The sequence below is a fragment of the Macrobrachium nipponense genome, chromosome 21 (assembly GCF_015104395.2).
Source record: "Macrobrachium nipponense isolate FS-2020 chromosome 21, ASM1510439v2, whole genome shotgun sequence".
NCBI classification, from domain to species: domain Eukaryota; kingdom Metazoa; phylum Arthropoda; class Malacostraca; order Decapoda; family Palaemonidae; genus Macrobrachium; species Macrobrachium nipponense.
This window is the reverse complement of record NC_087212.1, coordinates 53,830,101-53,857,398: the sequence shown is the minus strand read 5'-3', so window position 1 is coordinate 53,857,398 and position 27,298 is coordinate 53,830,101. Positions and strand designations below refer to the sequence as shown.

Sequence of the window (27,298 nt, the reverse complement as noted above, 5' to 3'; positions counted from 1 at the left end):
GCAAAGACGTCGCCTCTTCATCAACACGAATGACATATCACGTCATGGCTGGTGGTGAATTTGTACCTTTTCTTACTCTGATGTATTGACCTTTCCATTACAACGCTCTTATTCAAGCGACTCCGTTTACTGCTTTTTTTTTTCCCTTGATGAAATGTGAGCGGTTCGCCATTGCATTGAAATAGATTGCAGTACTTCGATACATTACTCGATTTTTTGTGTTCGATCATTTTTTTTTTCAATAGCGTTGTAAAAGACTGGCTAGTAAAAATGATTTCTTATTTCCTCGAGCAGTGGAATAGGAGAATGTCTTGAAGCTATATGTGTAAGTATAAATAGTTCTTACGTGTGTACATGTATGCATGTGTGTGTGTGTAGAGCCTTGTGTGGGGCAAGGCGGGGCAGGGCAGAATAAAAAAAAAAGGTTAAATATGGCGTGCTGACATTAATCAGCCAGGTGCAACGAGGGGAAACATTCCATTTCAGTGACTACGACTGCTTATGGAATGCATCATGCTGGTTTATTTATCAATGTATGCTGGGAAATGGGAAGGAATGGACATATTTCTAAATTACTAAAAACGCCATATAAATTTATTCGCATTCCGAAGTCCAAAAACCCCCACGAACACCCTTTCACTCGTTGTTGGTTTTGATTATTTGAATTGCTGTTTTACAGCACGGCGTAAATGGCTAAGCTTCATAACAGAAATATACAGCATGTATTCGAAGATGTAGTTTATTCATCATATGTGTTTATCTGTATTTATCAGAGTTGGTTATATATAGATAAATATAGTGAGCAGGTTGGCCTAGAGTCATGTATACGCATGTATGAATATTCATCTTGATATGATTTGCAAGCGTTGTAGCTACAGCTTAGGTGAAAGTAACAATCTCTCTCTCTCTCTCTCTCTCTCTCTCTCTCTCTCTCTCTCTCTCTCTCTCTCTCGTAAGCAACATATTTTTAATAACCTGACTTTCAAATTCCCCTTTACTAGAAGTCGCATAGATCGTCTTTACTCCATTTTCATTGTTTAATATATTTTAGAAGTAAAACAAGAAAACGGGCAGAAAAAAATCTTTACAATGCTTTTTAATTCGTTCATATCCGGCTAATATAATTGACATTATTTATTAGCACGTTTTTCATCATTGATAGCTGCTTCTGTTTATTCTTTTAGTTTATATTTTTATTTTATTTCTTTTGGATTCACTCTCATTTCTTGGAGTGAAATTGCAGAGCACATCTGCCCAAATCTCTCTCTCTCTCTCTCTCTCTCTCTCTCTCTCTCTCTCTCTCTCTCTCTCTCTCTCTCTCTCTTTTTACTCCACTTCACGCAGGTCAAAGGGTGAAAATAATGTTCTCTTTCTCATTTTCTTTTTCATTGGGAATAAGCAGGCATTGGGGGAAAGGCGAGAACCGGTTATTCTCTAATTTCTCTTCTTCCTTCGACTTATTCATGACTGTCCATCTAAGCCGTGGATTATTTGTATGTGAGATTGCGTTTATTTGTAACTTCGATGAATTTGTTTGTTCAGATTCAAGTCTTAAATTCAACTGAGTTCTCAGGTGATTATTTTAGGTAAAATGTCAAACTTTTTATTTAAAAAATGTAAAATGTTATAGACCACAAAATTGCTTCCTTCAAATATACAAATATTAGTCTGAGCTCGCGTAAGATGATCTCCTATTTCCTTGTATTTCTATGAATGAGATTAATTTGGACGTCTGTTGTTAATCAGTATTCTACTCTGTGATTTAAAGGAAGGTAATATTAGGGCGCCGAAGGCATTTTCTACAGGTAGATAAGTGACATACGAACTAATGCTTTTTGCTACAAGTCAGATCTTTGAATGTTACTTGTTCCATGGTACATTAGGAATTTTCTCCGTGTTATAGCAGTATATTTTTTGTCGCATACACAGCACTTACAGTACTAGAACAAAATAGAATGCTAGTGAGTAAAATCAAGCATTGGGTTTGAACTTAATTCCTTTTTGGTCTGAAAAATTTTACACTAACACTAAAAAAATTTCAGTTTTCAAAGAAAAAGGTTTTTGTTGTTACTTGACGGACTAATTATTGCCATATCTTCTACTATCCTGTAGCAACATTCATCATGCTAATAGAATCGAATTATCACAATCCTTTGTTACTCCTAATCCTACAAAAGGCTTAAAATTGAAATTTTTCACTCCGCTATTGTGAATTATTGCACACATGACATGGTGTATCCTCTAAAATACGATAGGTGAATGTGCTTAAGGTACGTTTTCCTCATTAAAATTTTTATTTTTCTAAATATTGATAACTTTCTTGTTACTTGAACAACCTCGCCCTTCCAAATACCAGTTGAATGCAGGGTACAGATCAAAGGTTTTCTATTCCTTTTTCCCCATCGTGCTGTTTTGGGAAGGATTAAATATTGACTAACTGACGTAGCTAATGCTTGCCACTGTTTAGGCAAGTGAATTGCAAAATCAGATGTTTCCTTTGTCTCATCGGAGTGTTTACTTGTAACACAGAAAGTAAACGGCCTCATGGACTTCCGATTCATTGTCCTCTCTCATCCGGGTTCTTCATTCAGTCTCCATAGTTATTTATTCTCCTGCTGACATTTTAAAGCACGATGTTTTTTTCGGAATAGAAGACCTTGGTTAACCATCTGGGAAAAAAACGTTGATGTTGCAACATTCATATAGTTTATTTAAAAGTAATGTTTTTATTCATCTTTGTTACAACCAAACGTATTCGTTGTGGCCGTGTGTTTACGTTACAGCGCAGGTTCTTCTAGTCCTTAATCAGGAAATAAAGTAATTGTAAATTAACTAACCAGATAATCCGGGAAGGCGAAGGTTGTGGTTTCTTCAGCTCATTTGGTATAATATTATCATCAATAGTGGTAGCAGTAGTTGCTAGTTGAATATATTTTCTGTAGCCGTATTTGTAACATTTAAGGAACCTCATCCAAAGAGAGGTTGATTGATTGATTGATTTATTTATTTTATTTTCATTTTTTGTTAAGTCATTATTTAGGTCACAGTATGCACATTTAAAAGATGGCTTTTACACATTCCTAAAAGTTAAGTCGGTTATGACCTTGTCTTTTCCCACCATTATCTCTGTTTTCCTATTTCCTCCCTCTCCCTCGCTTAGCCTCTACCCCTATTGTGAACTTTGATGACAAAGGGGCAACTTTCGGAACTTTGATAAATGGGCACCCCAAGGCTTTATTTTCAAGCTCTTGGGAGTCCAATGTCTGAAGCCAGAAACTCATTGAAATTTTGTGGCTTCACATATGTACGCGCTGTGTGATCACTTTTACGGGCTGCTTTATGAGCAAGAGCCCGTGCTGGCATGAAACAACATCCTGTACATATTGTAGGGCCTTTTACGATGAGATGTTATTGCACTCATGCTCTCTCAAAAAAAAAAAATCAGAAATGGGAAACCTCCATAAGCGCTCTTTTCAAAGTTTCCATTATTAACTTGGTTAAGAAAGATTTCATATACCTTGTGACATAATCTTCTTCAGGGGACCTTCAGGGAAGAAATTGAGGCCAATCGTCAATTCTGACTGTAGTATATCTCCAGAGGAAATCGCAACCTTCCTCCTTGGAAGCTGGCTATAATGGAAATGAAGTTTTGGCTGGAAAGGTAATGAGGTTCATAAATTCAACCGCAATGTCTGGAGGACATGCAATCCTATATACTAGAGAGGTTGCTGGGCTTTCGGGTGTCGGTGATTTTATGAAAGAAGTTTACTGTTATTAGTTAGGGCATTTTAAAGGAATGTTAGGTATAGACGTAAGGGGAGTGTTCTACCGGCATTTTTGGCCCGCTGTGTGATGTTAGTACTACTAGAAAGATGTTTATTTAGTACCTGTAGTTTTATAGACCGCAAATCTGGAGTTATGATAAATAGCCTTATTTGTCACAGAAAAAATGTTTAATTGTATTTATGAAACACTTTTGTCATTTTTACAATTTGCTTATAATGTGCACACTTCCTTCTTACAAAAATGGAAACTAAAGAAAAAATGGTGACATTATGGAGAGGAAAAAAAGCCAAGGGAAATAGCACGTCATGATTACTTTGCCAAGTCATCCATGTGCCTCTGAATTGGGTGTCCATTGGTTGGGATTGGGGCCGGATGGAAGGGGTGGTGCTGGACTCCTATTTCATTTTGGGGGAATTCCGGTGTGTCGGTATCTAAAGATAAAGGAGCTCCCGGGTGTCTCAAAAGAGGCCTTGGCATTTCGGTGAAGCGGCCAGAGCATTCGGGTTTAATTACGGTACTGGAAGAAGGATTTTATATTATATTTTATGAGCTTTTTCATTTTTTCACAACTTTTAATCCAGATGAAGTCAACACTAGCCAGTAAGTATTCAAGGCCTAATAGATAAAAAAAAAAAGTAAGGAAGAAAATTTGGTCCTGCCTTGAATGGTGGCGTTCTGTTTCCTGGGTATGTCCTAAGTAATTGTGATCATGGCAGTTCGTAGCCTCTGCCCCTCTCTCCCCCAACACTTACCCTTTTCATACCCTAGTCCAGAGAGATTTCGAGTTAACATTCCATCACTATGGAATCTCTCATTTTTTCGTTGCCTCGTGTGTGTCGTATCTCTTGCCATGCCTCGGGGTTCAGTTGGCATTCATGACACAAGGAAGAACGTAAAAACTTGGCGATTGGAAACGTTACTGATGCAGAAAATTGGAACGTACCCTATTTTTTCACCAACGATATGTCGACACATGCCCATAAGAACAATATTAGGGTTAATTCAATTAGGATTATCGTTTAAAATTCGACGGTGTTTCAGTTGCAGTTTCAGTAAAATATGCAAGCCCGTTCTCTCTCATTTTATGCTATTTCACTCATATCTGTTAATAATGCTTTGTGTTCTAAAGGTTTATCTAGTTGTAAAATATTTATAGAAACTTTTAGCATACTTGTGTCTTACGTGTAGAAATAGCCTGTTTTATATATATATATATATATATATATATATATATATATATATATATATATATATATATATATATATATGCTGTCGCACACAAGTCTGCTGATACTGATTTTTACAGCTTGAATAAAATGGCCATTGAATAATGAATCTTAGTTGATAGTGACAGACAGATCTAGAGGAAGAGATCTGTTTTTCTCAGCAGTTGTTTGTTTGTTTGTTTGTATGGTGCTTTTACGTTGCATGGAACCAGTGGGTATTCAGCAACGGAACCAACGGCTTTACCTGACTTCCGAACCATGTCGAGAGTGAACTTCTATCACCAGAAATACACATCTCTCACTCCTCAATGGAATGGCCGAGAATCGAACCCACGACCACCGAGGTGGGACGCTAATACCATACCAACCACGCCGCTGAGGCTCTGTTGTTGGGAGCTGATAAAGAAGGCAGATTTCGAGTTGTCCACATCCTTGCTGGAGAGAAGGTATAAGAGTAAAGTAATAAAACGGCGAAATGTGTGTGTGTGGACTTTTAACTGAATATTTTAGGGGAGAGTGAATGCTCCGTTCTTTACGATACGTTATAAAAGTAGTTACGTATATGTTACTATCTAACTTTGATATGATTCTGTACTCCTTTAGCGGAGTTGGAAGTTTGTTGTTTACCTCGTGTGTGTGTATATATATATTATACTATATATATATATATATATATAATATATATATATATATATATATATATATATATGAATATATATTATATATATATACATATATGTGTGTATAATATCCTTTAACTAATTATTTTCTGTTTATTTACTTATCCCCGTGTATTTGTATTATGTCACAGGCAGCTTCAGGGTATGTGCGTTTAATTTTTTTTTTTTTTAGAATTCCAGACTTGTAGTTGTTTGACACCCACAATTTTCTGAAGGGTCGCCTCTGTGCGATTACAGATCCGGCCACGGTACTATACTTATTGGGTAATATCATTGGAATGTTAACATTGACTGTTATTCCTGCCCTAACATTCCCTCTGCCCTGACGAAGCCGATGTAGCCTTGTGTCAACTCCCAGTCTCCCAGTTATCCGTGGTGGCCTTCGATTCGTTTGAGTCCACTGCCAGATATCTTCTGCAATCGTCTCTCCTTTCGTGTCACCTTCCAGTTATCTGCTATTGCTTTTAATGGCCTCGTGTCGACTCCAGTTTTCTGTTGTAAACCTTTGATTCCCTCGTATCAACTTCCAGTTCACTGTTTTAGCCTTCAATTCCCTTTACTTGTGTCAACGTCCACTTTTCTGTTGAAATCTTCAATCCCCTTGGGTCGACTCCCACTTGCCCGCAAAGTTCTCCAAGCTTGGTCTCTTGAATCCAATAGAACAGAAGAGCTCTAAATGGTGGCCTCCTGATCTCGGAATTCCAGAATGGTACAATAGCTAATTGCACGAAATGGAGTCTTTAGCTTTTGTTACCCCATACTAAACTTTGAGTTTTTTCCTCTGTTCCGTTAATTAGCTCGGTTTCAGCAGAGATAGCTTTAAACTGTTTTACTTTAATTTTAGTCGTCAGGTTTTAACCTGTTCCATCGAATAGTCTGTACGTTTTGTATATTTTAAATACGCCTAACCAGAAATTCATCCATACTCCATATAAATATTGGTTTGTTAGAATCCCTTATTACTGCTTTAGTGTTGTATGCTTTGGTTTATTTAGTTATTTTTAGGTATACCGTATATTTAAGAAGTTCGGGATTCAGTAATTACGAAAATAGCCAAATAGCTAAATGATTTAAATTCAGTTGATTTAATACTGATATTGTACAGGTATTTTTCATGCCAACTTGAGTATGTTGTGTGCCTACCATTAGATGGGTGTTTTTTGTCATGAGGAGATGAGTCTTTTGAATGTGTTTTAATTCCAGTGAATTTTACATGGAATGGAAAGTATTTTTCCAGGCGAGTCTAAAATTGTACTAATATTTTGTTTGTTTTTTTCCAGGTGAGTTGAGTAGCATGGCAACTAGAAGCTGAGCAATGTCGTAAGTAATGCTGTAGTCGATTGTAGGTTAGTCCATCAAGCAGTACAGAATCTGTATGTGTAACGTTCTAGAGCTTGAAAGTTAATGTTTAAAGCAGATGTTTTGAGCCCCGACTATATAGAAAACTAGAAAAAATTACATCTGAAAGTATATGTTCCACTGAAATGCAATCTTAGAAATTAAAAAGATTTTTGCATCTACACGTCATTCGTAGAGCACGTTTTTACCTGAGCTCTGCGTGCATCTTGCAACTTAGTTTTGCTGTAGGAATTTTTACGGCTATCCGTAGGGTCCGTTGCGTATAGCTTGTATTTCTAAAACATTGCTAACTATAATAGCGTGGGACCACACTGAATACTGATGATTTGGTGTAATGAATTTTGCGTTTATAGAGGAGAGTTGCTGTGAATCGGTTTATTCATGTAAATCACTAGCTGTTTTTTTTTTTTTGTTAGGTCTAATAGATATAAAGAAATTTACGCATTGGCATATATAAATACATAGGCACATACATACATAAATATATATGTATATATATTATATAAATTATGTACATATATATGTGTGTATGTTTGTATGTATATATAGCTCTCTATATTTGTGAGTGTATAATATATGTATGTATGTATATATATATATATATATATATATATATATATATATAATATATGTATATATTATATATATATATATATATATATATATATATAATATGTATATATATATATACATACATATACAGATCAATAGATAGTAGTTATTAAGCAATATTTAGCCCTTTACCCCTAACAGGGTGTAGATTCAGAGCAAATAACGCTCAAGTCACTGCCACATTCATACTTTTAACTGCTTAAACGTGGATGAGCCCCATGTGCGTCAAAACTACCAAAAGCACTTGCATATAATCTTAAGATTCGTCAGCATCCCAATGAATCCCCTTACACTGCGCTATTCACCCCTAACTTAAACCCACTCTCGCACTTCCTGAATATTACTAACTTTCCGATTACTTAATGACTGCTCAGTTTGAAGGTTTAACCTGAACTTTCTAGCGATTTTCACTCTACCTCACTAAGGCCAAATTGATTTTGCTGCAGAGTTCGTAAACCATATTGCAGTCTGGTAATACGGAGATGCTCTCGGGGTCTAGAGCGCAATAGGATTCTGGTTATATCTAGATTTTGAGCCATTAATCAGGCAAACGAAGCGTAAGAATAATGCGGCTTGCGGCTATATACAAAAATGTAGGCCTGTTCCTGGTTTTCAACATACATTTATATTATATTATATACATATATATATATATATATATATATATATATATATATATATCTATATATATATAATTATATTGGTATATATATATATATATATAATAGTTATTAACCCTTGATATGCATCCATCTCAGTCTAATTCAAGATCATCAACCCCCACGGAGAAGGCAGCTCTCCTTTCCCTTGGATGATGATAAGCATCGTCAAGGAAGTAATGAGCGATGATTAGTCTGGCTGTTCTGGAACTGATGCGGTTCTCGCTCATTCTCTTCCTCGCCTTAGGTTGACAGTGTACTAGTCTCATGTATTGTTTTCGGTTCCTGATAAAGCCCGGTTCTCTCTCTCTCTCTCTCTCCTCTCTCTCTCTCTCTCTCTCTCATTATCCTTTTTTCCCCTCACATATTTGATGACAATTCTTAGTAAAAACTTGACTTATCCACTGGTAATGTGTCGTACTGGTGATCATGTTTTTCTTTCTATCCCGTTTTCGCTACGCCCTTTTGATAATCTCTCTCTCTTCTACCTTCTCTCTCTCTCTCTCTCTCCTCTCTCTCTTCTCCTCCTCCTCTCTCGTCTCTCTCTCTCTCGCTCTCTCTCTCTCTCTCTCTCTCTCTCTCTCTCTCTCTCTCTCTCTCAACTTTTTCTTCTTCGCTATACGAATATTTACGCTCGTCTAACAGATTTGTCTTGAACGAACCGATTCCTCGTTATTTTATTGGCTTCGGCCTTAATCTTGAACAGAATAGAAAGGGAGACAATTAGTAAAGAAAATTTGAATAAGTCTGATGTTCATTTGCGCAGGGCAGGAAAACTTTGGTGGTTCAAAGAGAGAGATGACCTGCGCTATGTCCTCGACAAACAGGTTCCAGTAGAAAGTAACGAAACGAAGTTTTCACCTGCGCAGTTCGTATTGCTTTTGTTTGTTTCTCGTTGCCTCCCATAAGTTTATATCCCTTGAAATTATTGCCATAATAGTATGAATAATAATACTCTCTCTTGACATATTTGATCTTTTCAGCGTTACGGAACTTTTTATATTTTTGCTATTATAGAATTTATCAATTGATGTGTGTTGAGTCTGGTATGATCTTTGGAATCCCTGAATTGAAATGAAAAGTTGTTTTTCTTCACATTTTCTGTCCAGTTATTGAATCATTATTAAAAAAAAAAAAAACTTGTCTTTTAATACCGGCATATAATTGGTTTTTAGCAGAGGCGGCGGTCGAAGACCTTGTCAAACCGTTCTAATGTAAGGAACTCGGCACGTAAGTCATCCACTTTTTGTTATGATGACCAGTCTTACCTATTCTTGCATAAAATTTGAGTGATCCTGGAGACGGAGAATAACGGTATCTTCAGAAAGATATCGTGGATAGCAGCGTCACAGATGAAAATATCCAAAAAGGTATATAATTTTCCGCTCTTATCCTGAGCTTATGTGACTATTTTCGTGGACATTATTTTTTTTTTTTTAAGATTTCGAAAGCACTTAAACTGTTCAACAGTTTCTCGTCATGATAAAATATAACAACTAACTTTTTGCCCTAGCAGCCTCCAGTCAAGCAAAGTTCGCCTTTAGGTCGAAGTACTATAGAACCACGCCCATCTCGGAGGCGGACCCCACCACGCTTATTAGCCGATCGAAGTCAGGCTTGCCAACCTGTTAAGTAGACACTTCGTCCCTCGGAGGAGAACTTATCCTTGGCATTTGCAAAATACCCGCTGGCCATACTGAACTGCCATTGCTCTAAAAACGGTCCTCCGTTAACTCCGCAGTTGAATGCGAGAAGGAAGACGCATAAACCGATGGTGACTTGTGTTTTCTCTATCAAAAGAGTTTTCGCCTCGCTGAGAGTTTTGTGTTTCTTCCTAAAGAGTTCCGTGGACCTCATGCCATGTTCCACGATGCAGCAATGATGACAGGGAGCCATCCATGATACTCGGTACCATGACTTGTTAACGAGGTCTCATGACTGTCAAATGCACATTTAATTGTTCGGTGAACCATCATCATTGTAATATAACTGAAATCAAAACGGTTTTGTGTGACAATTGCAGCATCACTGTGCGCAATCGACGGACAAATAATTTCTTGCTCCCTTGATCCCAAACATATCATTCCCCCTTCAGATTTTTTCCTTGACAAACGCGCCGTTCTGTTAGACTCTGCATCAAGGAATCAGAGGACTGGTTTGGTGAAGACGAGTCTTGTGAAGAAGATTCATTTTGACCCACCCCCGAAAATTATCCCAGCAGATCTCTCAGTCCTTCACTGGTTAGGTAACAGCCATTTATAATGATAAAAAAAACGCTCCCCACTTTTGTAAAAAAAAAAAAAAAAAAAAAAAAAAAAAAAAAAAAAAAAAAAAAAAAAAAAACAAAAAAAAAAAAAAAAAAAAAAAAAAAAAAAAAACCGCTAAAGTATTTTTTTTCTTTTTGTAAGAGTTAGTGCGTTTTTCAGGGTACCAGTTCGTGGGTATCACGTGATCATAGCATCTTCATTTTGGGAGCAAAATGTGGGCAGCTCGAAAGGTTTTATTGCCCTCTATTACGTAGCATGTTTTTCACTTTTGAGACTTCATTTTCAATAACTGCCGACGCTAAATGTTTAAGAAACACCAATATGCACCTCCAGGTCAGTGTACTCTTATCTTCTCGAGGTAACATCCAATTCAGCTTAGAAATAAACATCATTCATTGGTCGAATGGTTATGGGAGAATCTCACACACCGTCCTCTAATTAGTAAAATCCGTAGGTTGATTGGTTGGTAGCAATGTGACTGACTCACGGATAAATATAAGGCCATATACAAAGATTTTCACGTTGCGTTATCGAAACCTTTACTGGACCAGAATTTAAGGTGTGATAAACTGATATGAATAAATCCCTAACACACTGCTGTCCGTTTTCGAAAATTTGTCTACTTGTGGTTCAGTACTATTGACCTTTCGAAGTAGTACTTGAATTGGCTGCAGCTCATATTTTGATAATAGAACATATATATATATATATATATATATATATATATATATTATATATATATATATAATATATATATATATATATATAATATATATATATATATATATATATATATATATATATATTCATTCATTCATATGAAAATATATATATATATATATATATATATATATTATTCTATATATATATATATATATATATACGTAATATAAAATATAAGTATATAAGTATATATGGTATATGTTATATATATGAAAATATATGTATATACGTAATATAAATATAGGTATATAAATATATAATATATGTATATACATACATATATATATGTGTATATATATATATATATATATATATATATATATTGTGTATGTATACATAATGCTGCAGCGTATTTGTGCCAACATTATATTATGCCCATGTATGCATGAATACAAAGCGGCAGGAATCCTATACTTTAATCACTAAAGTAGAAATAGCTTCCGCAGAAACTTGTAGCCATTACCATTACCCATATGCCATGTGTCATTGTTTATAGCATTTGACCGCGAAGGCCGAGCGATGGTTCGAGCAAAGAGGACCACTGCCGGCATAGTCACCTTGATGAAACGTGGACCTGATCCGCGCGTTGTTTTGTGGGCAATTAGGATACTTCGAGTCCCAACTCTGTCGCTTTGCTCAAGGCTCAACGCTGACGTTACTCTTGAATGAATGTGGACTTCGGCTCCGCTGGTTGTTGCTTTATTTTTATTAAAATGCCTTAAAGGGACTTTCTTTTGCGTGTGTTTATGAGAACAGCAGTAATTATAACTATATTGAAATAGGTTACGTTTTTAATACTTATTTCATCTGTATATCAAATACCTGTGCCTTTATATCTTTACGGAGTCGATGGCTAGTGGCGCCACAACGCAAGTTTGAAGAATGGTTCAACTACTGTAGTATTAATTTGCTGTCTCGTAGATTGACTAATTTATCAGCTCTTATGATAACTGATGATAAATGACCTCCATATATTATTTTTTATGAAAGGTTTTCTGTGTACGTCAGCGTCAGCAGCTCCGCAATTGTTTTAAAATTTGCAAAGAAACTTCCCGTTATTTAACAGAATTGTTAAATGATTCTGTGTCTGCTTCTCTCCTCTCTGGCGTTACCGACCTTTTGTCAATTCTTTGCGACGGTCCCTTTTTATTCCCCCTTATTTCCAGTTAGCCTAGTATGTTCACTTTACTCTTGGAACATTTTTCTTATCCAATTCCCATTTTGTGGGTGGTAGGTATTTCATTACCTCGCTTTACTTCGGCGAGAAAGTGTTTTGCAGCTAACTTGAGCGGAATTCTCATTCCATGTATAACATTTGAAGTGCGTTACTCGAGTAGGCGCATGCAGTAGTCAAGTGAGTCTTCTCTCTATTTTACGTATGTTTTTGTGTGTGTGCTGGGGTTTGTGAACCCATGAACATGCAGTACCTACATAGAATACCTGTTTGAGAGAACAAGGTTATCTCTAGACGACCTTGCCGTTTCTTCTGGTATGTGTGAGCACAAGCGTTCGATGCAGCGCAGGTGCTCTACCGGTTTGAACTGGAAGACTCGAATCACCTCAGGCTTTTGGGTCAATATTGGATATTCACTGCATAACAGTAATTTTGAAAAGATCATTGCCAACAAAGGGAACTGGAGTAGAAAGTTTATCGTGGCATCCGTATGCAATGTGTTTGCGCGCGCTCGTGTATGTGTGTGAACATTTTCCCTAACAAAAGTTGATGTTAAAGAATAATAAAACTCAACTGGCACTGCCTGGATCATACTTAAACTGAGTTATTGATGAACCGTCCCTGAAGAAACCTTTAGCATCGGCTGCTTTATATACTTTCACAGAAAGCTCATCAACAGCAGCAGGTTGAACCATCATGTAAGAACTGGGCCATCCACCCCCATCTTGCTTGCACTCTGGGGGCACTTATTATGGACCTTCCTTTCTAATATAGTACGGTTTTCACGTCGTCTTAACAGCCTTTCCAGGCTTTCTCCGCCTCTTTACTCTTAACACTTCAGAATTATTCACTCTGTATACCACCAGGCTGACGTTAGAAAACACTACTACTACATATTTTTTTTTTTTTTTTACTTCCAAAATTCAACCTTACTACATTCCTTGCTTCACTTATTTTGTGATTCGCCTTTTCTTTCATTTTACCATATCCTTTATATTTCCTTTCAAACGCCCATATCGAGAATGAGGATTCCATTTACCTTGTTTCCGTTTACCTTCGTAATCTTTAACCTTCCTCGCGTCGGGCATTTTCAAAACGTTTTATTGATTTCTGAAGTTTTTCACTATACAAAATCGTTAATATATTATTTGCAAGCATCAGCCATATCATACCCTATTCATGACAAATTTTGTACCCGAACTTAGAACCCTTGCCTACTTTTAATTTCTATCCTCAACCCCGGTGGCTAAAGACTTGTGTCCATGGGCTCATCCACACTAAAGCAAAATATGTCATAAGCGCACGTCGGAATCTTATCTCTTTCAACTCGCAAGCGGGTTAAAAACAAGTCACCGACCCATAAGTAGAGAAGGAATTTTGTCAGTGCTGGATAATCGGGTGAAGTGCTGATAAACGTAAGTCTTTGACTGCATGCATATACCTGATTGTGATGTGTGTGCGGTAAGTTACCACGTGTTTATGACGAGCTTCGCAGCATTTTCGACGCACTCTTAGAATTACTTTTACATACACAAATAAGTCAGGCGACCAGCAACTTTTTGAGCACTCTTCACCTATTATCTTTACCGTACATCTTCATCACTGTCCATATTGCCTTTATTTCTAGAGTAATGCATACATCATAAAACTCCTAACTTGGTTGTCCTTTCAAACTTTTCACGCAACTGTTTCATAACGAACACAAGAGTCAAACTCCTTGTCTTAACCGACGCTCTTCTTCCTCTATCATTCTTTCATACCATCTGTCTTACGTCTCCAGTTAAAATCGTCGAGCGAATCCAGCAATATCATGTCCCTATTATTTTTACAGTTGCTTTTGTTACCCTTCACTCTTACACAAAGATTTTGTTGTGCATTCCCTCAGAACTTCTCCTTCGTCCAGTAATACCAACAAACCTGTTCAGCCACTCAGTGATGCATCACCACTAAAGCATCTCGAGTGTAATTCCAACAAGTCATCGTTTGTCTCCTTTCTTCAATCTTTGGATTGCTCTCGTCATGTCCTCTGTCACTGCCACAAGCATTTTATAGCTTTAATTGACCGTAAAACACTTTCATCATTCACCATTTTTTTTTGTGCCTCTCTTCCACTTTCAACAAATCATAAGAATATTCAGTCCAGAGACCCTGTCAGAACTCCATTCTCTTCAGACAGCAGTCTCCAATTGCATCTTTTATTCTCGGGCGTGTTTATTCAGTAACTTTTCTCACTGCGTTTCCGTCCCTGTTGAGCAACTAATTATTCTCCCCAGAGTTTTTAATTCACCTCTCGTTTGTGATTTTTTATATTTGCGTTTTCTTTGTCACTTTCTTTTCGACGTCCGTCTCCGTCCTCCTATATACCTGCACATGATATTTTCTGAAGGGAGAATGCTAGTTATCAATAGGTGAACCGTGCATGTACTCGGGCAGTTCTGTTAAAACAGTTGAAGTTGATAGATTGCAATGTTCACAATAAAGTATGCACTGCCTTTTGTTTGACGAATTAAATAATGGCGGTGTTGATTCATCGAATAAATTTCGTATGCAAATCCGATGCTCTCAGTCCGGAGTGCAAATAGAACTCTTCATTAACCTTCCTATTTGCCTATGAAAATAATTTTGTGTGATTCATATTTAATGACCCTCTAAACTCCACATACAGCCGCTTTCAACCGTTCCTAATGAAGATAAATTTTTTTATTTTACATCTTGACGTTGAGTCTCGTCTCTCTCTCTCATATATATATATATATATATATATATATATATATATATATATATGTGTGTGTGTGTGTGTGTATGTGTATGTGTATGTGTATGTGTGTGTGTGTGTGTGTGTAATATCGGGTATGGCCAAGAACTTCTGATACGGTTAATTTTACCCTCCTGATTCCTGTTAAAATTGTCTTTGCCAGGTGAAATAGCTGATTCAGTATATTAAAAAAAAAAAAAAAAAAAAAAAAAAAAATGAGTTCGTGGTTTTGTTTCTTTGGTTATTCCAGCAAACTGTCACAAAATAAGAGAACTCATGAGAGATGTTGTCAAGTTCTCCATTTTTTAAATACATATGCAATCTATTTCCACTGAGTTTTTTTTTCTTTGGTGATCATTTTTACCATTAGATTACTGCAGTGTGTGCGCATATATATATTTCTCTCTCTCTCTCTCTCTCTCTCTCTCTCTCTCTCTCTCTCTCTAACACACACACACAAATAATTACCAACTAAGAATACCCACGTTACTGGTTATTTGTTCAACCAATTATTGAAGTTTTCCCCAAATCCGTGACGACGGAAATACAACAAAATTAGTAAATCTGTATTAAGATGACAGTAAGCACATTTTAACAAAGTAATCCCAGGAAGTAGGTAATATTTTATTGCTTTTACATACTCGTGAAGCTATAGTCTTCATACGAAGTCTCACTAACAAGTACTGTGAGAGAGGAAGAAACTGGGCAGTTTATTTGCGTCATTTTTTTTTTTTAGTTTTTCCTTTGCTGTAATTGGAGGTTCATAGTGAACTGTTACAGAAAGTTCCAGTTTTGGCTGTCATCGTCCATTTTTTTGTGCTTGTTTAAGGTAGGAGTTTGTTTTTTTTTTCAGGCTTGAGAGTGTCCATAAAATGATACTCCGACCTTTTGATGTTGCAAGAAAAGTTCTTGTTTCTACTTTTTATAATTTTATTTTCTGGGCGAGGAGAAAAAATGACATAAGGGCTGTTGATGATGGCATGTGAACAGGATACGCACGAGAGAGAGAGAGAGAGAGAGAGAGAGAGAGAGAGAGAGAGAGAGAGAGAGAGAGAGCGAATTTAAAGGTAATGTGAGATTAACATTTTAGAGAGAGAAAAGTTCTGGAACTTGAGTGGGTCGGAAATGATCTTATCCAAAATAATTTGGTGGAAAAATGTCACTGTGCTCTAATATTTTAAATGTCATCTGATAATATCATAAATTTTAATTTACAGAAGTCACGACAATTAAATGTGAAACAGTTGCTACACATTTCCGTGTATTAAGGTGGTTAAGGTAGAGGTCATTTTTTGTGTTAAGATCTTAGGAGTTATAGAACCCCGAATGGAGACGATAGGGAATTTAAGTATGGTAAAACAAGGCTAAATTTTAAAGAAATTACTTGATGAAGCAGGTAATTTCTGAGACTAATAAGTAAATGTCAAGTAAGTGTTGCTGCACCACTTTCGCCGAGTTGCTATTACGATTTAAGCCCCTCGTTCTTTTTGGCAAGATGCACAACAAAACTGGTTTTGCCATGCCTGCATTTTTTCGTCTTGCTCTTCTCTTAAGACTGGTTGTAGTAAAGAAAGAGTCGCCCATTCCTGCTTGAACTTTAGTGGAGTTTCGTAAGGTACTTTGGGAGGACCGCCAACCTGTGCTCGTATTGCGCACGAGGAAGTGATTCCATCTGCAGCTTTTCACAATGTTGACGAGAACCAGTAGTGTGATCGTTGATATTATGACAAGGAGGTGTGGTCAACGAGTACAAGATTTCCAGTGAAAAACAGCTACGTGGCGGACAAACGTCATTTCTGGGCAGTCCTAGGAAGTGCGTTTGTGATCCAGAAAAAAAAAACCAGGCGAGGGAAAAAAAATAGGGACCAGTGCCGCCGTCGAATGACCTTTCCGGGATCGCTAAGGGGAGCATGAGATGGGAGAGCGTCCGCAGCTCAGGACCTCTTGTTTGGGTTCGCAGCTTCAAGAGAAATGGGGAGGAACTTGACGCAGGAGCGGCAGCTATATTGTGTGATCGGTTAATGAAGTGTTCACTCATTAGTACGAGCTAATGACATGAAAACATATTTCATGTTAACGATATTTCAAGTGCAACGTTACACAAGTTTACTCCAAATGGCTTGATAGTGATTTTTTGTGTTTGTGGAACACATACTGAAGTAGTGTAAGTTGGTGTAGCAGATTACGCCGTTTTCATTGGGTGGTATTCATGGATACGCTAATTGTGATTGACTTTAAAACCAGTGTCCCATATGAGATGCAAAACTTTTAGCATTATTCAAGAGTTTAACGCATTTTGTAGCGGGAACTTGACGTCAGGTAAGGGAGAATCCAGCTCATGACTGTAGTGTGTGGACCTCATAACTTCCAGTTATGTCGTAAGAGAGGATTCTTCCACAAGTCAAGTCATGATATTTGTTGAAGAGGTCGTAAAGGATTTTCTTCCCTTCAAAAGTGCTTCAGGCACAACTTTTTTTATCACAGCATCTGAATATCTTACATGAAGTGGAAGATAGTCTTGACACATGATAGATATGAAGAAAGTGAATGCTTATTTAAATGAACAGGTTTTGCCAAGACATTTTTTATTTGTAAAGAATATGCAGGTACTAAAACAGTGATATTCACGGAAAATTTTCCAAAGTAATTCATCGAATAATTAGTGGAAAAACACTGAACAGTGACGCAGCGACGCTTATCTATTGAACGGCAAAATGCGCCGAAATCTGGAGCTGTTTTTCAACCCGGCCTACATGCGGGGGCCTTTCAATGCTTTCCAGCCTACTAACAGCAATGAAAATACTCTTACTGTTATTAACACCACAGCCAGCAGAGGTCGCGGCCGTAGTGTCAGTAATGACCATGCCAGTGGAAGACAGAGTCACAACAGAAGCAGCAGTGATGATAAAAAAGACAAGAACAAGAAAAGTAAAAGTAGTAAGAACAACAACAACAACAACAACATTCAGCATCCACTACAGCAGCCGCCGCCTCCCCCTCCCCATGCCCATGCCCATGGCAAACCCTCCCAAGCGCTTCACTATCTACAGATGTTGCCCCTTCATCATCATCGTGCTGTGGTATGTGATAGTTCAGACTATGAGTTCTGTTCATGTTGGGCATTTTTCCAACCACGCCCGTCCTTATTTAATAGCAAGGGTTTGTTTACAGTGGTTTTCATTTGTCTCAATAACAGGACGCTTAGCATTTGAGAGCTAAGATCCAGAGCACTTAAAACATTTTAACCTGAGTGCGGTTGCATATTTGAGATAAAAGTCAGGAAGACACTTTGTCAGAGTCGGGGTAAATGAAGGGTTGTGTTAGTTTCTGAGACTTTTCAATGGGTGTTTGATACATTTTTTCTTACATTTTGTATGTATAAACTCACTTTTTGTCCTATAATATGTTCTGCAAGTACGAATATTATGGACTGCGAAACAATGAAGTTCCTCCTAGTGATCTAAGATGCGTATATGTTCCAACAGTTTTGGTTCTGATATATTTCAAATATCCCAAGTCAGTTAATGTTTAAATTAGAATAATTAGTACAGACAGTTTGTGTATGTGTCTAGGTAACACACATGCGCCATATGTGTGTATATATATATATATATATATATATATTAGATATATATATATCTATATATATATATATCATATATATATATATATATATTATCTATATTTATATATATTATAAATATAAATATTATATATATATATACACATATATTATATGTAAATGTAAGTTTATGTATTACATGGAAAAAAACCGCCATGTATTTTCATACGGTAAGCGTGGACACGAAACGGAAGGCAGACCCCATAACTCCTTTATACACACAGGCTCTCTCTCTCTCTCTCTCTCTCTCTCTCTCTCTCTCTCTCTCCACCTCTTTCTCTCCATTCTAACAGGTAATGAAAACGAGAGAGTTGCATCATAACATAACGTTTATTTACAGTAACAACTAAGTCGGTTAACTAAGTAATCCAGTCTCACAGACTAACTTAAAAACTACTCATTGTCAAGTCACCCAAAAGGTCACACCTTTCCCTGGGAACTCTGTCCCACAGAAATCCAGAACCATCTGCCAAAGATACAGAACACATTCTGGTAAGTACACACACAAGTTCAAAGACAAAGTTAATAAGATGGAACATCTTACAAGATATCAAAAACAAGCCACCCCTTTGGCTAAGTAAAGGTAACACTTACCCATTCCAACCGGACACTAAACACTATGTACAAAAAACTCCCCCGGCGAATGCCAACGGCATCTTTGCCTATGACTCGAAGCCCTCTGTTAAAATCCCTCCCATAGGCTTGGGTATGAACGCTTTTAACAGAAAGAGGCGCACACGCACATACGAACACACAGTTCGCTAGCGCCTCGCGGTTCTAGCTGCATCTAGTTTCACAAAGGCACTTGGGAAGAGTTCATAAACTGTCGTACATTGACTTCCTGAACTAAGCACTTTTATCTCACGCCATCCCTAGAAACTCATTGATCAGCTATTCTCAGGTCGTTATCTCTGCACTGTCCTCCACATTCCACAGGTTACAGAGAATGCACGAACAATATATAATAATCAAAACCCTATGTCTTACAGATTGCTCGGCCTCGCACCTATATGCTAAGCTCCGCCTAGCAAATTGCTTATACAATATAAAACATTGGCCGGCTTAAAATTAAAATAATTAAGAAAAACTGCACGTCTCTGGCATTATAAAATAAAGTCTTATCACGCTTTATCTCCCAATAACACAAAACGCATTTTCTCTCATATTTTCTGCAATAGGATTCTTGAACATCCCTCTTCGCTTGTCTGCAAGTAGGTGCACAGACAGCAACAGGCTATAGCAGGCTGTAGCAACTGTAGGAAGACGGAATGCCTCCCTCATCGTAGAAGACTCTCACGGCTTCTTGTAGATCCCCAAAAAAACACGCTGTAGAATTCTCTCGATCACCCACGTGGAAATACTTGTAATCACCATGGGCAACATGGCAGCAACCTCACGGTCTGGTGGACGTCTTGCTGGCGTCGGTGAACTTTTGGCGTTAGTATGTCAATCAAGTCTTTGGTCAATCTAAGAAAATAACCCAACCCAAACATACTACCTCTATCAAACAACGATCTCAAAAAGGTTCAGAAATACTAACTGAACGTCTCCCAATTAACTCCCTTAAATATGACTACTAAAATGATAAGTCATTATCACAACTCTCTAAGAAAAAAAGAAACATCAAGTTCTCCAATTCAATTCTCCAAACTCGCACATCAGCACACACACACACTCGGAAATCACAGCAACTCCACGGAATTCTGCACTCACATTTCGAACTCGAATGTGCTCACAAGAAAAAAAATGAAAAAATTCGTAACAAGCTCAAGAAAGAAAAGAATCACGTAACACCCAGACCCAAAAATGTTCTCGCAATGCTCTGATATTACAGCAACTCACAAAATCAGCAAAAATCTCCAACTTTTAACAGCAAAAACCCCTTTACTGCTCAATAATTAATCACAATGAGACTTAATGTCAAACTCCCTTTACGTAAGCAATAACCCTCGAAAAATTACACCTCCCGGTAAAATCAAATCTCCCGTCCAAAAAAGAAATGTTATTTAAGCCTCAATCCCCAAATCATATTTCTCATAGGAAAAGGAAGAAAAATAATAATACAAAAAAAAAATAATCACAAGTAGTTTTCCCCAATCAAAAAATACAAAATAAATGTAAAAATATGCAAAACTCCCCCGTTTTCCCCAAAAAATGCCCCATGTAAAAGTTATGGAATTTGCCAGAAAGCAAACTCGCATACATTGCGCTTTCGGTGAAATGCTATTATAGCTAACATTTCCAGATATTGCAAAATTCTGATCTGTCACCATCAGAGGAAAAGAATCAGCACACGGCTCATCACATCGCTTGTCAGCAGAAAAATCACCTGCGGGAAGGCATGCTCAAACAACAGCAACAAAATTGTCTAGTCAGACACGTAAGTTTGGAAACCTCATGATTCTCAAGAAAAAAAGGTCTAACTGACACATTTCACAGAATTAACTCCAGGATATGACTAATGTGTTCAAAAATTTGTCTCGAAGACTTATTCTCTCAACATGACTTTTCCCAAATTATATTTCTCCAAGAATAACACACTTGTGAACATGAAAAATGCACACACATCTCCAAATAACTCGTAATGCAGTAATGCCACTTCTCTCTAAATAGACACGAAATCAAAAAAAAGAACCACAGAATCTCTCTTGTCTCGAAAAACTCCATAACCACAAAAAAAAGGTCACCCGCCCAAGATTAATTCCAACTCCATTATGAGACATCATCTCAATAATAACGCCACTCCGGTTATAAAAATATTTCCTCCATTTGGTGGTTAATAACCAACCCCCGATATTATTCTCTTATTTCTCCAATAGCCACATGTCAGTAGAAAAAAAGACACCAACTCCAAGAATAGAGAATAATCACCTCTATTTCGGCAAATACAAAATATTTTACCTCTATTTCCACCATAACTAACATCCATGTGGAACAAAACAAGGCTCCAAAAATATATATCTCCAAAAAAGGAATATCAAAAAATGAAATCCCATCTCCAAAAAATGTGCACTCAAGGCATCTAACTCACATACTCACAAATATTGCCCCATAATCTCCAAATATGTGTCTCCATTTGCAAACAAGATGGCTGCAAAATAATTGAACTAAACATAGCTCATACCACATTGGCAAATATCAAAAATGGCCAAAAATATATCTCCATATATTTTATATCTCAAAATATAACTCCAAAAAAAATATATACCTCCAGACTCTACCCCAAAATAATATATCTCAATTATAACTCAATTATAACTCAAATTATAACTCCAATTCTCCAGAGAATAACTCAATGTTATAGTCAAAAAAACTATAAAAAACTCACTCCATTTAGCATAACTGCTAAAAAAGGGCAAAAACTCGGCAAATAAAACTGTCTAGAAAGTTCTAGAAAAAACCACCAATGTGCCACAAGTCATTATAACAGAACTCCAAAATCACAGTGTCTAACCCAAGACTTCTCCATATGCACTACGACATAGCCATTAGAAAACTTAACCAAGTTTCCTATCTCTCACAAATTTGTCACAAATACAACAAAGGTATTGTGCAAGAAAACTCACAATTTCTGGAACACAAATATCCAGAGAAAAAATGTAGTGCCATTACGTATGCAATCAAAACATGCAAGAAATTCTCCCCTATATTCTCTATAGCATCAAATAGCTAAAACACGAACACTTTCTCTTAAATGGCTCTAAGTCATGAAACTGAGATAATATTCACACTAACTGAGAGAAAAACAGCAAATTCAAATTCACCCATGGTAAAAAAAAAAAACTTGTGTCAGCGATGGCTAACTTCCAAAAAAAGGAGAAAAGAAAAATCAACGGCACCATTAACTATCTCCCGTAACTCACTAGATGTCAAGCAATTATCTGCTGAACTCATAAAAAAAGAAAAAAAACTAAAATAATGTGTTGTTAGTTCTTCCCATAATCACAAAAGATTTCACCTCCCTTGATAGCATTAAAACACCCACGTATTAGTATAAAAAAAAATCAGTACAGAAATATCATTATCACAAAATCACCAAAAAAATTGCTATCATCAAAATCATCATATCAAGTACAAAAATTATCACCAATGTTAATGCTTGTCCATTCTCCAAAAATTCAGCACAAAATTCAGCAAAACTCACACAATTCACCAAGATTCAGCCAGATTCATCAAGATTCAGCAAAACTCATCCCCGTGAATCACTGAAATATTCTCCAAAGTTACAAAAACTGAACAAATAATTAACACAAGACTTCTCCCATTAATTCATTGTAATAATTCTCCTTGATAATTATCTGTAATAATTATTGACTAATCTCCCATGAAAATATCTCAAATCTCTCGCAAAACAATTCTCCCGTAATGATAAATACTTAGGCAAACCTCCCGTGACACATCTCAAGTATAACAATTATTAATAATAACAATAATAACTCTTCATAGCAAAACTCTCAAGTAAGGGTGAAATTCAAATAGCATACAACAGTATTGCTGAATCCTATGACATACAATTTCTCCAGCATGCAACACCATGACATAACACCATTGACCACCACACACAGACACAACACCAATCATCGGCATTTCAAAGTAATTTCTCCAACACAATAAAAAAATAATCTGTGTATCCCCCTTATATTTGTGTCTTTCAAGGCATAAAGAAACATATAACACATCCCGCCCGTGCATGTTAACTACTTTTCCCCTCATTTTCGGAAAAGAAAAATCTCTATTTCCTTTTCTCTTCATCCAAGAGAGAGAAAAAAAATATCTTTTCCTAAAAAAAAGACTCTAACGGGCATTTCACTTCATCAATAATACTAACAACCAGCTGATATCTTAGCATCCAATGTCAAGGCCAAATCCATCTCCAACACTAAGAAAAAAAAAGGAAAAGGAAAAGGGGGAAGTTCACTCATACTGAGACAAAAAAAATTTCTCCCCCCCTGAGAACAACCCCTCAGTCAAGCGGCAGAACACTCCCCCGAGCCATGCCAGCAGTATCCATCTCGCAATACCCTCCCCTGCACTATCTCACGAGTGAGGCTAGTGGTACCCATGCAACTACCCTCCCAAGGGATGCCCGTACACCCTCGCAATGCAAGGCGCCTCTCTGCAGAAATATGCTGAGCCCTTAAAATTGTGGCCGCTCTGTGTCTCTAAGCCAAATCTGCTTGTCTAAGCACAGTTTCCATGCATAGAAAAAATACACTCCTCCATGTTTTAAACAAAGACGAATGCATACGTCTATTACAAACACGTGCAAATAAAGAAAACACTACACTATGGGGAAGAAAAAAAATTGTTTTGACCTCTTGAACCAATCCCATAACCCTGAAATATTTAAGAAACAAAAACCCACTCCTTTTTGATAAACAATAGTTTAACACTCACCACTCCATAATGGGAACAAAGAGCTCGAAATTCTTCGTAAAAACGCGTAAATCTCGTCGGCACAATACAAACGCGACCGGTGAGATGACCACTAGCAACACTCAATCATGAACTAGACTGAGTTGCTTGTCTCACGACTCCCGCCCTGAAGGAATAATTGGTACGAGCAAATTGATGACCCTAATAGGAAAATTCTTTCCTCTACCCCCATCCACGGACGGACATTTTCTCTACCATTTTATCTTCTAACTGGCCAACCATCTCTACATTGGCGTTCCTAGGCATAGAAAAGCAAGAAACTTTCTATATCCCCTCTTTACCGCTGACACCACTATAAATATGGGGGAATTATCCCTCCATGCCACCACTATTACATGGAAAAAACCGCCATGTATTTCATACGGTAAGCGTGGACACGAAACGGAAGGCAGACCCCATAACTCCTTATACACACAGGCTCTCTCTCTCTCTCTCTCTCTCTCTCTCTCTCTCTCTCTCTCTCCACCTCTTTCTCTCCATTCTAACAGGTAATGAAAACGAGAGAGTTGCATCATAACATAACGTTTATTTACAGTAACAACTAAGTCGGTTAACTAAGTAATCCAGTCTCACAGACTAAACTTAAAAACTACTCATTGTCAAGTCACCCAAAAGGTCACACCTTTCCTGGGAACTCTGTCCCACAGAAATCCAGAACCATCTGCCAAAGATACAGAACACATTCTGGAAGTACACACACAAGTTCAAAGACAAAGTTTAATAAGATGGAACATCTTACAAGATATCAAACAAGCCACCCCTTTGGCTAAAGTAAAGGTAACACTTACCATTCCCAACCGGACACTAAACACTATGTGACAAAAAACCTCCCCCGGCGAATGCCACGGCATCTTTGCCTATGACTCGAAGCCCTCTGTTAAAATCCCTCCCATAGGCTTGGGTATGAACGCTTTTAAACAGAAAGAGGGGCGCACCACGCACATACGAACACACAGTTCGCTAGCGCCTCGCGGTTCTAGCTGCATCTAGTTTCACAAAGGCACGTTTGGGAAGAGTTCATAAACTGTCGTACATTGACTTCCTGAACTAAGCACTTTTATCTCACGCCATCCCCTAGAAAACTCATTGATCAGCTATTCTCAGGTCGTTATCTCTGCACTGTCCTCCACATTCCACAGGTTACAGAGAATGCACGAACAATATATAATTAATCAAAACCCTATGTCTACATATGTATGTATCTATATTTGTATAAATAAATATACGTATATGATATGTATATATATATATATATGTATGTATGTATGTATATATATATATATATATATATATATATATATATATATATATATATATATATATGTAAATGTAAGTTATATTATGTACAAGTCTACCTATAGAGAGAGAAGAGAGAGAGAGAGAGAGAGAGGAGAGAGAGGAGAGAGAGAGAGAGTTATTCGTCTATTTTATTACATATATATAAAGAACTTCTTTACCTTGCAGTCTTATATACGTCCGTCTATGTCGAAGAGTTTTAATTACCGGAGCATTAAGTGTCTCCTGACGACCTTGGAAGCGGGATGCTATTGAACCTACGGTAATTCGAAAAAAGTGACTGAAGCCCAGTCCAAGGTAGGGCTGTATCTGGTGTCTGGAAAGGGGGGGGGGGGGGGTAAGGCATATTATTTCGAGAAAAAAATATATACATATACATATATATCAATTACGAATGCGTTTGAGCATTTTCACCAATTGATTAATCTATAGGAGACACGTTGTGGCATCAAAATAACGTTAATCGCCGCTTAAGCTAACAAGACCGTGTTCATTTGGTTCGTTGAACATAGCGCTAGTCTGCTGAAATCCGCTACGCTAGACTGACACGCAATGCGAAGCGACGTATAATTGGCTGAGCAATCGAGTGTGTTCGAACTAAACTGGCTTTTGTGATTTTGCGATATGGAAAGTAAATATATATTTCCATGCCATCTGTTTCGGCTTCCATGTCTCGAAATGCCTCGAGAAATCTGGTTCGTGGGGATTTCAGAGGAAATGACCTTTCCATGAAATTCTCGGGTGTGCATTTACTGTGTCTGTGAAGCATGTATTAAAATAATACCCACTTAGAAAATAAGTTACGATGGTAAAAAAGAATTGGTTTCCTTCCTGGAATAAACTCGCATTTATATTGTCACATCTTAAATATTTATTTATTTATTCAAGAATATTTCTCACGGTCAGACAGATAAAACAAGCTTCTTCTTTTCAACAAGATTTTACAGGCCCCAGTGATCATTGTGTAAGCGCATCAGTGGCGTGGTTGGTTTGGTGTTTGCTTTTCACCTCGGTGGTCGCGGGTTCGATTCTCGGCCATTCCATTGAGGTGTGAGAGATGTGTATTTCTGGTGATAGAAGTTCACTCTCGACGTGGTTCGGAAGTCACGTACAGCCGTTGGTCCCGTTTCTGAATAACCACTGGTTGCATGCAACGTAAAAACGCCATACAAACAAACAAACAAACAAACCAATGATCATTGTCCAAGTGGTAGGTGTGGTAAACATATAGTGTCGCTGACATCTTGTGACTCGATATTTTTGGTTTTGTTGGACTGTCTAGGCATTGTTACCCGAGCTCGGAATTTTTGTGGAATGAGTCTTAGCAAATTCTCATGTTTATATACGAGATGGTCATATGCTTTCTCTGTCATAACTTTCGTGCATTATGATTATTTAGAAAGTTTGGTTATGATAGGAAGGTTAATCCGTGCTCAAAGTCGAAGTAAAAGACACAGATGAGTTCTTCATGATTATTATGACTGCAAATTATAGGTTCTTTTATTTCACAAAGTAGTTATCTATGCTTTTTGTGAAGTTTTAGATACAATTTTATAGTCTCTTATTCTATTTTTTCTCGTAATGCACTCTTTGTTATATACCCCAAAACGAGTTTGTCTCTTTTCATCTTGTAACAAATAAAAATTATTTGTGTTGATCTAGCTGAATAGAATTGTTTACGGAATTCAGGAACTGCTGTATGC

The 27,298-nt window shown here is 37.2% G+C and overlaps 1 protein-coding gene across 5 annotated transcripts in view; it reads left to right on the top strand.

Moving 5' to 3' along the window:
* LOC135198036 (kinase D-interacting substrate of 220 kDa B-like) overlaps window positions 1-27,298 on the top strand; it is a 744,360-nt gene that overhangs the window by 535,425 nt on the left and 181,637 nt on the right. The window contains exon 1 of one of the 5 annotated variants that reach the window (XM_064225404.1): window positions 16,868-18,321. The exons of the other annotated variants lie outside the window; for them this stretch is intronic. Within the exon in view, the coding sequence (XP_064081474.1) occupies window positions 17,956-18,321 (366 nt within the window). The 5' untranslated portion in view covers window positions 16,868-17,955. Of the gene's footprint in view, window positions 1-16,867; window positions 18,322-27,298 lie in introns of those variants that run through there. 5 annotated transcript variants of the gene reach the window in all.